The sequence below is a fragment of the Hordeum vulgare genome, chromosome 1H (assembly GCF_904849725.1).
Source record: "Hordeum vulgare subsp. vulgare chromosome 1H, MorexV3_pseudomolecules_assembly, whole genome shotgun sequence".
In the NCBI taxonomy this organism is placed as follows: domain Eukaryota; kingdom Viridiplantae; phylum Streptophyta; class Magnoliopsida; order Poales; family Poaceae; genus Hordeum; species Hordeum vulgare.
Genome location: NC_058518.1, coordinates 101868704 through 101880893, shown reverse-complemented (window position 1 = coordinate 101880893; position 12190 = coordinate 101868704). Strand labels below are relative to the sequence as shown.

Here is a 12190-nt window from a genome sequence, read left to right as displayed (position 1 = left end):
TAAGTTGCAAGATAATTCGACAGTGAATTAATATTTTACGAGAAAAATAATTTAATCTCAATCGCAAAAAGATTGTTTTGCAAGAGAAGAAAATTCTCAGTCGCAAATCAGTACTATAGAGGTACTGAATTTATCTTTACAAAAGATAAAAATCTTAATTGTAAATAATAGATGTAATTAGTCTCAACCTGTAAGAAACATGAAGATATATTACGTCAACATATTATATGAAATACATAGTGCTCAACATATTTACAGTACTGAAATTTAAGTATTGTAATTAGCAGTGTTTAAAACACAGTTAAAACACTGCTAGAAGTGCTGCTAGAACACTAGTTTGCTAAAAACTGAAAATGTTCTCAGCCATTAAGCAAATGAACGGGGGTGATGGTGGCCCGGTACGCTTGCACATGTGTCAATTAAGACACCATCGCTAGCACTAGCGTGTTCAACTACTGGTTGGATAAGGGAGAGAGCGACTAGAGAAATCCCAGTAGCATCCATCCCCCAAATCACGCGATGCAGCCGAGACCAACACACGCGAAGGCCGCCCATGAGAGATGCATCACCGACGACTCGTGGAGAGGCCGGGCGCCCCATCTTCCTCCTTTGGGGAATATCCACGAGGGAGGCCAGAGCCTCAAGTCGCGCCATTCGCGAGTCCGAGCGTGGCCGGGCTCCATGCGCCGGTGCAGCAGCCCCGGCGGCTCGACGGCGGGCTGGGGAGCGGCACGCCGAGGGCCAAGAGGCAACGGCGAAGGTGAGGCCGAAAGCAGCCGTTGGCACAGGCGGAAGAGGGCCCAGGCGGCGAGCATCGTCTCCGCGCAGCCGACGCTGTGGCCACGTCCAATGGCGCGGTGGCCGTGTCCCGCGGGCGGAGCACGGAGCACGGACGGGCGCGCGGCGCGGCGGGCGAGGGCGAGATCCTCGGCGCGGGCGGGCGAGGGCGAGGCCTCCGCGCGGAGTGGACGGGCAGGCGCGGCCAGCGACGGCTACGGTTTGGCGCTGCCGGCCACAGCGCGCGTGGGCGCGGCCACGGCCTGGCGAGGCCCGACGGCAAGAGCGAGAGGCGACGAAAAACACCAGCCGGTAGTACCAACGCAAGGGAAACTAGAAAATGACAAGGTACCTTCTTCTCCCCTTTGCATGACTGGTCGATGTGTTCTTGATTGAAGTTTTCTTTTCTTTGATCCATGAGTTTCTTTCCATTGATGCTTCAGCAGTCCTTTCATCTCACCATTTCCACATGCTCGGATGAAGAAATTCTTGTAGGTGCAAAGACGTTCAGGAAAAAGCAATCAAAAATTGGATCTTTGATTAATCACAAACAGAGAAGATCAAATAACAATATATTGACAAATTCCCTTCTCTATGCAGAACAAGGCAGTGGCCGGTTGACTCATTATAGGTCACAGCGATTAGTGCTAATTAGGTGTGTTTCTTTAGAGGGACTTTTTGCTATAGGGACTAAAAAAAGTCTCTTTTAGTCCCATATGAAAGAAACACGAGGGACTTTTAGGGACTAAAAGGGTATTTGGGACTAAAGGAAGAAGTCCCTATGGGAGGGTCTTTTTGAAACTTTTTTCACACTTTTTCCAACAGTGCCTCTACTTTTAACATCTCATTTAATAATTATTAGAGGTAACATGGTTTTTTTGCATGTCATTTAATGACCTCTAGTCCCTGTTAAGTCCCTGGAAAAAAAACGGATAGGGACTAGGGACTTTTTAGTTGGGACTAAAAAAAGTCTTTTAAAGAAATAGGGCCTTAGCCCGAGCGTGTAGCGATGCCCGCCATAGGGAAGCCACGTCGCCGGGGCAATTTATGGCCGCGTGCCATTGTTTTTCTCGAATGGTGGTCGCGGAGGTACAAGGTTCTATGGGCGGGGATTTCGGGCGTGCATAATCGCTGCCTGGATGTCCTATTTCTCTCATCGAAGAGCATCGTCTGATAACGTGTTGAAATAAAGATAGAGAGAAGGGTCTAGAGACAATAAAATGAATCAAGTGTCCTCTTTATTACTCCCTTCGTCCGGAAATACTTGTCCTAGAAATGAACAAAATGAATGTATCTATAACTAAAATAAGTCTAGATACATCTATTTCTAGGACAAGTATTTCCGGACGGAGAGAGTACATGGTAACTGCTATTTATACAAGGGAAGGGACCACTCCTGTAGAGAGGCGTCTGTTCGGAGGAGGCGCCTGTTCAACACAGAACCGACGCAACAGTTTGAAACTTCATGCAATTAGTACAAGCAGGGATTATCCCTTAATTATTGACATGTATTAATTAATCCTAACACTTCTCTCTCTATTTGTCTATCTATCTATGGCCCAGTTTGTTTCAGAAGTCTCAGGACTTTTTTTAGTCCCAACTAAAAAATCTCTAGTCCCTATCCGTTTGTTTTCATGAACTAAACATGGACTAGAGGTCATTAAATGACATGCAAAAAGATCATGTTACCCCTAGTAATGTATTAGAAGTTATTAAATGACATGCTAAAAGTAGGGGCATTGTTGGAAAAAGTGCTAAAAAAGTCTCAAAAAAACCCTCCCATAAGGACTTCTTCCTTTAGTCCCAAATACCCCCTTTTAGTCCCTAAAAGTCCGTCCTGTTTGTTTCACATGAGAATAAAAGGGACTTTTTTTAATCCCTACACCAAAAAATCCATGAAAACAAACACCCCCTATATATTCCTTTGTTCGTATAAAAAGCAACCTCATGCAGTACAGTGGGAGCCACTGATGTGAGGCCCCACAGCCGATAGTCGGTGTTACTACTCTACCTCAGCACTTAGGAGCTCCGCTTCTCTATGCCCTAGTTTGTCGGTCACCTCTTTTCGGGTGGTGGCGGGTGGAGGAGGTCAATGTTATCATTGACCTTGGCGGAAGATGGTTTGGTGGTTGCTCAATCCAGCTCCGAACAGGATCCCATGAGCCCGAAACATCGACGTCGGTGCTCCAAATGAAGGTTAGATTATTTTTTAAGTTGCCTACATTTTTTGACATGTTGGAAGCTCGTGTGTTTTGCTGCAAACACATGTACAACATGTTCGGATGATCATGGTGTATGTTACAAATAGTGTGTTTGTGTTGCAAGGCTCTCTTTTGCACAGATGCAAGTGTTGGCTTGTATGTTGTATATGTATACCCAAAATACCGTAAATTGCTTTTGGAGGCCGAGCTCCATGGAAGCTTCCAAATGAAAAATTCAAAATTCATGAAAATTCATATTTTACATTTAAAAAATTCTGAAAAAAAACACGGAGACATGCATGAAGGCATAATGCACAAGTGTGTAAATTTTCAGGATGAAAAACGTTGAAATGAGGGTTGTGCAAAAAAAAACAGATATAGGACTTTTTAACACATACACCTCACATACTTATTTACTTGTACAAAAAAATCAGTTTTTTTTAACAAAAACTTTGAATTTTGATTTTTTCAGAAATCCAGCCTCCATGGTGGCTCAGATCAAACACCATACTTCCAAAATACTTTGTATTCTAAAATTGCTTTTCGAGATAAATCACCGCTTGTATGAATGACCGGTAAAGTTCTTATAGCATCTGACCTACTTGGAAGGCTAATAAAATTAATGATTGATAAAGTTTCTACTGAGCTACCTAAGAACAGAGTCACAACAAAGAGATTCCTTAGCCATTGACCTGCCAGAGGACAAATAACTTTATTTCAATGTCAATCCCCCAAGTCTTTTATATATGCCGAGGTTTTTCTATGCAGAGGATAAATAACTCATTCTTATTTGTCTTATAGTTTTCCTATTTTGTGGGCTATTTGTTATGTACATGCTTATTGGAGTTGTGAATTTGATAGAAGGCACCGGGAATTTTCGATGAATCGTCAGAATTGTAACATGCACCGGAGAATTGGTTGTCGCTTCTCTGTGGTACAGTTTCTGAAGGGCAAACAAGGTAATCAGGGTGGATGATAGAGGTTCTCGTATCGAAGGGAAAATGAGTGTTAAGAGTGGCTGCCACTACTTCCTGGACTCCTGGTCCATTTTCCTATAGGCAAGCATGATGGGCGCCATAGTTGTCGTTTGTGTATATATGCAGCTTAAAGCTTGGTCTTAGCAAAGCATGCAGTAGCTAGCTGGTCCCCATGTTATCCCTGAGTTATACATTTTGAAATCAAATTTCATGCAGCTAGCTATTCCTGTAAAAATCGTCTGTATGCCAGATAAACCTCTTCGGACAAACTAGTAAAATTTTCAACAAGTCATTACAACACCAAAATATCAGGTTTGTCTTAATGCACTACAAAGAATTCTCGGCAAAACAATTATCCGCATTAAGCTGTGACAACAGTTCTGCAAGAATTTTGTTGTCATACAAAATTGAAGAGAAACTAAAATTACAAGGTTTGCATGTAGGAATCTTGGGCTTTTGGATGCACGCAATGAAACCTACTCCCTCCGTTCCTAAATATAAAACCTTTTAGAGATTACACTATAAACTACATACGAAGCAAAATGAGTGAATCTATACTCTAAAATATGTCTATATACATCCGTATATAGTTCATAGTGTAATCTCTAAAAGGTCTTATATTTAGGAACGGAGGGAGTAGTAAACAAAAGGGATCTCGCTCGGTTTAGCCACATTAGAATCCTGCCTAGTAAACAAAACATTAGTTAACTATACAGGTGCATGCGTTGTTGTAATGACACTAAATAATGCTACATCCAGAGGATTTTTACCTGTGCTTTATCCCAGTCCTTCAATTTGGAACCAAGCATGTATGTGTCGCGTAGAGGGGTCCACCCTGGCTCATCTTCACCTTCGCCAATATTCTAGTAAGCGGAACATTATGAGTTACATGCACAGAAATCCACAAGTAAAGTTCAGTTATACGTATGCAACACTGTATTAAAAATATATTGCAAAATACTTAGAAACCTGCAGTTCAGCTAGTTAATTACACGGACCAGTGAAGTAGCACCTTAGTTGGATATAAACCGATGATCCAGCTTAATTTTTATACACTGTTATGATCCCCTGTTCACCCGATGATTATGGTAGGTATACTGGTATTTCCCCGATCGACTACTCATATATCTTGCAGCTTTGCTCTCTTATGGATCATGGCAATGCTCATTTCTCAAAATTGCTAGCTTCAATAACCTGAACTGCTCAAACTTCACTGTGCCACCACGGTCACATTCATATGCAAAAGAGAAGGGGTGCGCAATGGACTTTGCTTTAATATATGTTTAATGCCAGGTTTCATTTACTTAATTTGTACACCAAATAACTAGTTTCAAAATCGTGTCTAGTTTGAATTTTAGTGTGACTGCTTGATACACTAGCAACAATGAATTCCATTTCCATTCCACAAATTTAATCGTACAACACAACATTAATACTAGTACCTACCATAAGCCCCTAAACTTAAAGGACATACTTGTAGGGATTGTTTGGATAGCATGTTTTGACAGAATCTGTTTAAGCAAAACCTGAATTTACTACTACCTGTCTAGATACATTCACTTCCTTACTAAGAGAGCAGCTAGGATAAATTTACGGAACATGTTTTAGCTAACCTGTATCTTATCCTGAAATGCAGCTAGGATAAGATAACCTGCTTCTAGCAGCATATTTTCACTTATGTTGATGCGTTGAAGACACTTCTGTTGACAGGGTTTAACCCACAGAGGTTACCACAATCTCTGATTGCATATCGTAGTCAACCCATGGATTAAACATGTTCGTCTAAACTAGGGCAGGGCCCATAGACGTACAAAATGTACGGCCCGCATAGGGACCATCAATCTTAGGGGCCTTAAAATTTTATATAGGCCTGTGCAAGAAGAAACTAGTTAGCGAGCGCTTCCTCGCGAGCCTTCCAGCGATCGCTCCCGCGCACTGTCACTTAACGCGTTTTCAGCAGCCGTCACGTGTCGCACACTGAGCGTTTTTTTCGTATTTTTTTCGCACGCGTTTTCGCCTTTTTGGTGTTATTGTTTTTCACCGGTCTTTCGTAAGTTTTGGACGAAAAAAATATATTATTTTTCACAAAAAACGAGTTATCTTTCTTTTACGTGAAAAACTCGTTTTCTGTTTTTTTGTGAGACACGGTTTTGGTTCAGCAAGAGGCACAATTTTGCCTTCGCGAAAGGCATGGCCGTGCCTCTCGAAAAGGAAAAAAAAACGCGTTTTCCTTTTTTTGTGAGAGGCATTGTTTTGCTTTCACGAAAGACACAGTTTTACCTTCTTGAGAGGCACGTCCGTGTCTTTCGGAAAGGAAAAAAACGCGTTTTCTGGGTTTTTACGAGAGGCACGGTTTTGCTTCCGCGAAATACATGGTTTTGCCTTCGCGAGAGGCACGCTCGTGCCTCTTCCGAAAGGGAAAAACGTGTTTTCTAATTTTTTTACGAGAGGCACGGTTTTACTTTCGCGAAAGGCACGGTTTTGCCGTTGCGAGAGGCACGCCCATGCCTCACCCGAAAAGGAGAAAAACGCGTTTTCTGCTCTTTTTTTTTTGCACGAGAGATACGGTTTTGCCTTCACGAGAGGCACGACCCGTGCCTTTCGGAAAGGGAAAGAACGCGTTTTCTGTTTTTTCTATCGCGTGAGGTATGGTTTTTTTATGAAAAAAGGTTCGTAAAAACCTGTCAACATGTGATCTAATTATGAAGATCTCGACGCGAGAAAGTCAACGATGAAAACGGTTTGAGATTTGAACGTATGATTTAGGAAATAAGACATTTTAAAAATACGGATCTATGAAAAAAGGAGGTTACGATAAATAATACGCATGTAGTGCGTCACTTGTCACAACCTGTGAAGGTGGGAGTAATCCTTTAAAGGTGTATTCGCTAACTAGTGATTTCGGCCTGTGTATACATGTGTTCCTGAATGTTGGGTCGTGCACTAAGGCTGGGCTGCTGATGTGCCCGCAGGCCGAATTGGCAGCAGAACTTTATGAGCCCGAGCCCGTTACGCATATGGGCACATAATACTCTGTTCGATCCTAAATATAAGTCTTTTTAAACATTTTAATAAAAAACTACATACGGATGTATATAGACATATTTTGGTGTGTAGGTTCACTCATTTTGTTTCGTATGTAGTTCCCTGTAAAAATGTCTAAAAAGACTTTTATTTAGGAACGAAGGGAGTACTTTACAAAACCTGTTCTCTCAAAAGGAAATCTGAAACAAATCATGAGCACAAGCATGGTAGGAGCGAACAATGAGCCAGTTTAGAGCATGTAAGCAGCGATCCAGCGACACATCACACATGAGCAAGTAATCTCAAGGTGCTTTTGTTTCTTTTTCATGACATAATTTTTCTGCTGTTTGTGTGCCAAGTTTTCATCCAGAAAAATATTTTAAATAAAAAATCAATTAATAAGTACTTCCTCCGTCTTAAATTTTTTGTCTTATGTTTGTCTAGAAATGAATGTATCTAAATACCAAAACATGACTAGATACATTCATATCAAGACAAATCTAAAACAAGAATTTTGGGACAAAGGGAGTACGGTTCTTGATATATTTTATTTGTAGATTAGGCCCAATTTTAAATATTGGCACAGGTCTTCGGTCTTAGATTAGGCCCATGTATCTAAATACCAAAACATGAAAAATGAAAAACTAATCTTGGATCCTTCTTAGTCACTCCAAAATGAAGCTGTGGTGATGTTTTTGAATTTTTCATGTTCATTTCTCCAAAACACTTCTCTTCATTTTATATATGAGAGTTTGAGATATCATATAAGACACATGGACTTGTCGTTTAAATGTATGTAGACCTTGTTTATCAACTTAAATCGTTAGTATATGACATAAGAAGACTATGTGCGCTCGTTTTTCATTTTTCTGATTTTTTTGAATTTTTTATGCCCATTTGAATTATGGTCAAACCTAACTTTGATTGCTCCAAACCCCTCCCAAACCCCGCTAACCCTAGTATTGAACGAGGACCGTCCATCTAACCCTAGCACCAAACAAAGACCGTCAATCTGCGGGGAGGAGGAGGGCGATCTGCGAAATACAATATGATTGGATGTGCGATTTCCAAGCATGCATACGGGGAGGCGGACATGGGCTTGCATCCAGGGGAGGCGTACGTGGGCTTGCATGCAGGGGAGGTGGACGTGGGCATGCATGCACGGGAGGGGTTTCTTCCTTCGCCGCCTTCTTCCTCGACTATCACGCGCTGACACCGCCGCCTTCTTCCTCGACTACCGTGCCCGCTGACCAGCTGACCGCCTCGCCTGCCTCGGGCTGGCACCGCCGCCTTCATCCTCGACTACCGCACCCGCTGACCAGCCGGACGCCTCGCCTGCCGCGCGCTGGCGCCGCCACGTGTAGTAATGTCACAGTTTGCCCGCCTCGGCAGCCGCGTGCATCAATGCCGCTGTTCATCCGACCCCGACGCCTCGCCTGCCATGCGCATTAACGGCGCGGTTCAGCCGCCCGCCGCCTTGCATGCCCCGCGGGCTATAAAAGCCGATGTCGGCCCCATCCCGATCAGCACCATCCCCTCCTCCTCTCTCTCCCTTCTCGCCACGAGCATCTCTGCTGCGGCCGGCATGTCAAGCGAGTCTGACAGCGACGGTGTGGCGCCGGGCGACGTCTGGCCATCCAGCCTGACCGTCGTCGAGATCGAAGATCTATCCTAGTTCGGGTTGCCCGTGCCGCCGTCGGCAAAGCTGTCGCGGCCGTGGCGAATCTCCGCCGACGGCCACCCACCCCGGCGACCGATACAACACGAGAGGCCGCCGCCGCTTCTGGACAGGTAAGAACTTCGACGATGTCGTCGGGGCGTTCCCGCTAGTCGCCCGTGGTCTCCCTGCCGGAGACATCCCGTGGGAGGCCGGCCCTTCCCGTCGCCGCGCGCCCGCCACCCCCGGCCCTTCCCGTCGCTGCGCAACCGCGTCCACCACCCCCGGCCCTTCCCGCCGCCGCGCATCCGCGGCAGCCGCCGCCACCCCTCCTCCTTCGTCGGACATGATATCCCACCCTCCACCGGCCCCTGCCACGAGCCAATGCCCTACGCCGACCGTGTCTCATCCTTCAGAGCACTCAATGACAACTTAGTGTTGAAGCTCATGTGTTGGATGAACCTAAGATACCTTTTTTGCCTACATTTTGCTAGGAGATTATCATTTTATCTCTAAAAATTGCAGTTATTCTAAATATTTATGTCTGAACATGTATTGGATGAAACGGCCATGGCTGAATTTGTTTCTCAAACTGAAATTCCAAGAATAATGTTTCTCATGGTTGTCGTTTTTGCGTGTTGTCTGATTGAGTGTACTGCATAGAGGTGATGTTATAATCGTAGCCTGGTTATGTCCTAGAATTAGCAGGGGCAATGGAAAAGAATATTACAGCTCTTCTAAAAAAATATGAGAATCATGTCTTTACAAGATAAAGTTTTTAGCTTCTTCTTTTTGGTTTGATTTTTGTATGTAGAAGCTTTGTCTCCACTTTTTTTGTTTTCTAATCATTATCTTTAGTAAAAGATAAATTCTTAAACTTGAAAAAGCACATAAGTCAGTTATTTCACTTTCCATTGGTAGATGCACGGAGTGTACATAGTAAGCTTAGTCGATCTAACACATTTTTCTGTTGCGAAATTACCTTGAATATTGTGTATAAAGATGTGCTCACACAACAGTTGTGTTATGCAGCGTGAAAGAAGACATTGACAAAAAAAACTAGAAGCAATTATCTTTCCATTTTAATTTATGTAACATATCTTATGAATGAACGAAATTCAAAATTTTCATTCCTTCAGAAGAAAATCTTCATTCTCCAACTTTTCTTAATGCTTGATCTTCGTCTTCATTATCACCTTGAACATTAAAAAAAAGTTCCGTTGCAACGCACGTGCAACTTACTAGTCAGTATAGAAATGGTTGTTAGCATCCAAACTGAACGCAGAAGATAGGCATGATATGCTCTCTCTGGTGTTTTGCTGCAAACACATGGACAACATGGATGATCATGGGCGTATGTTACAATTGTGTGTTTATGTTGCAAGGTTGTTTTTGTGGTGCTCGAGTGTTGTCTTGTATGTTGTACATGTTTAAACCCCAAAGAAATATGTGTTCTAAAACTGTTTTTGAGATAAATCATCGCCTGTATCAATGGTTGGTAAAGTTCTCATAGCATCTGGCTTACCCGAAAGGCCGTTGAAATTAATGGTTGATAAAGTTGCTGCTCAACTACCCAAGGACGAAGTCACAACAAAGAGATGCTTAGCCAGTCACCCACTGGAGGCGAATAATTTTATGTCAATGTCAATTGGCCAAGTCTTCTTTAAAGGCGGAAGCTTTTCTATGCAGAGGATTAATAGCTCATTCTTACTTGTGTTGCAGTTTTCCTGTTTTGTGGGCTATATGTTGTGTACTTACTAGAGATGTAAATTTGATATCCATATAGGCATAGAAGGCACCAGGAATTTTGGATGAATCGCCAGAACGACAACATGCATGAGATTGGTTGTCGCTGCTTCCTGGTACACTTCCTGATGGGCAATCTGGTACACTTATTGATGGGCAATCAGGATGAGTGATAGAGGTTCTGAAATCAAAAGAAGAGTGACTGCAATCGATCGTTTGTGTATGTGTGCAGCTTAAAGTTTGGTCGTAGCAAAGTAGTAGCTAGTTGGTCCCCATACAGCTATTCCAGTTACAGTTCTCTGTATGCTAGAAAAACCTCGTTAGACAAATAGTATTACCTCCACCCTGAAAAGCTTGTCTTAGATTTGTCTAGATAGATTTTCAGCAACAGATCATTGGAGCACCTAAATATCAGGTTTGTCTTAATGCACTACAAATAATTCCAGGCCAAACAATTATACTCATTAAACTGCGACAACAATTCTGCAAGAATTTTCTTGTGATACAAGGATGGAGAGAAACTAAACATGGTTTGCATGTAGAATTCTTGTGCTCTTTGATGCATGCAATGGCACCTAGTAAACAAAAACCACATCAGAGACGCCATTCTTCCCCTCTCCAAGATCTCCCGCTCTTGGATGCACCCAAAAGCATCAACCGCCCTCCATTACCCCCTTCAAAATGTAGCCCCTCAGCCAACCAGGAAATAGATTTTGTTTCCTATCCATCATCGGAAAAGTTGTCCAAAGGGACCTCACTTGGTTTAGCCGCATCAGACTCCTACCAAGTAAACAAAACATTAGTTAATTATGTAGATGGATGTGTTGTTGTACTCACACCAAATGACGCTACATCCATACGATTTTTACGTATGCTTTATCCCAGTCCTTCAATTTGTAACAAGCATGTAAGGCTACCCCAATGCGCCACCTTGTACAGGTGGTAAGGCTGTCACATAGGCAAAAAATCTTATGTGGCAAGCTAATTAATAGGAGAGAGATGAGTGTGGTGACCCGAGGAAGAAACAATGCTAAGCGTCAATGCATGCATAACTTTAGTTGGAAAAGCATTAAATAAGGAGGCTTAGCTACAATAAGCTAAGCAACTATGTATTGAAAACTTTAGTTGCTAAACTATTTAATGTGCTTAGCACCTCATCTTAACACCAATGCATTAGAAGTGGCCTAAGTGTCACGTAGAGGGGCCCATCCTGGACTATCTTCACCTTTCCCAATATTCTAATAAGCAAATCAATTATGAGTTACATGCACAGAAATCCATAAGTGAAGTTCGGTTATATATGCAACACTGTATTAAAAATATATTGCAAAGTACTACCTCTGTCACGGTTTACGAGGGACAGTTAAATTTACGTGCATTTCTATAATAGACAAGGTTTAAAGCGCGTTGCATTTACTCCTAGCCACTAACTAGTACTCCGTTGTACTACTTCTATATGCATGCATAGTATGAATGCTATTTTTTTATCCCATCTCACAGTCAATCAATAACCACCTAGGTTCGAGAGAATTTTCAAGCATGTCTTTTAAACCGTGATAGAGGAAGTACTTAGAAACCTGCAGTTGAACTAGTTAATTACACCCATCAATCAACTAGCAGCTTAGTTGGATAAATCAATGATCCGACTTTTCTTAATTACTGTTAGTGTTAAGATCACCTGTTCACCGATGATTATGCTAGGTATAGTAGTATTTATCCCCCAACTAGCAGCTTTTATTGTCTTATGGCTCATGGCAATCCTCATTTTTCATAATTGCTAGCCTCAATAAATTAGACAGTATTCAGAC

At 42.6% G+C, this 12190-nt stretch overlaps 1 protein-coding gene across 8 annotated transcripts; it reads left to right on the top strand.

Moving 5' to 3' along the window:
* The first annotated feature begins 219 nt into the window (after positions 1–219).
* LOC123426296 lies at positions 220–10846 on the top strand. Of its 8 annotated transcripts, none has more exons than XM_045110127.1 (3): positions 243–1125; positions 2825–2973; positions 10423–10846. In XM_045110127.1, the coding sequence occupies exons 1-2, from the start codon at positions 520–522 to the stop codon at positions 2969–2971; spliced, it is 753 nt and encodes a 250-aa protein (XP_044966062.1). In that variant the 5' UTR covers positions 243–519; the 3' UTR covers positions 2972–2973; positions 10423–10846. The 8 variants fall into 8 exon arrangements, 7 of the variants coding, with proteins under 7 accessions (XP_044966079.1, XP_044966076.1, XP_044966071.1 ...); XM_045110123.1 differs by lacking the exon at positions 10423–10846 and adding an exon at positions 3843–4261 and having other exon boundaries at positions 245–1125; XM_045110115.1 differs by lacking the exon at positions 10423–10846 and adding an exon at positions 3840–4261 and having other exon boundaries at positions 253–1125.
* The last annotated feature ends 1344 nt before the right edge of the window (positions 10847–12190 follow it).

Bases quoted from the DNA above. Each gene is read 5' to 3' on its own strand.
- LOC123426296 (XM_045110127.1), top strand. From the start codon at position 520: ATGCAGCCGAGACCAACACACGCGAAGGCCGCCCATGAGAGATGCATC. The intron at 1,126-2,824 runs GTACCTTCTTCT...TCTATGCCCTAG, and splicing joins GGAAACTAGAAAATGACAAG to TTTGTCGGTCACCTCTTTTC.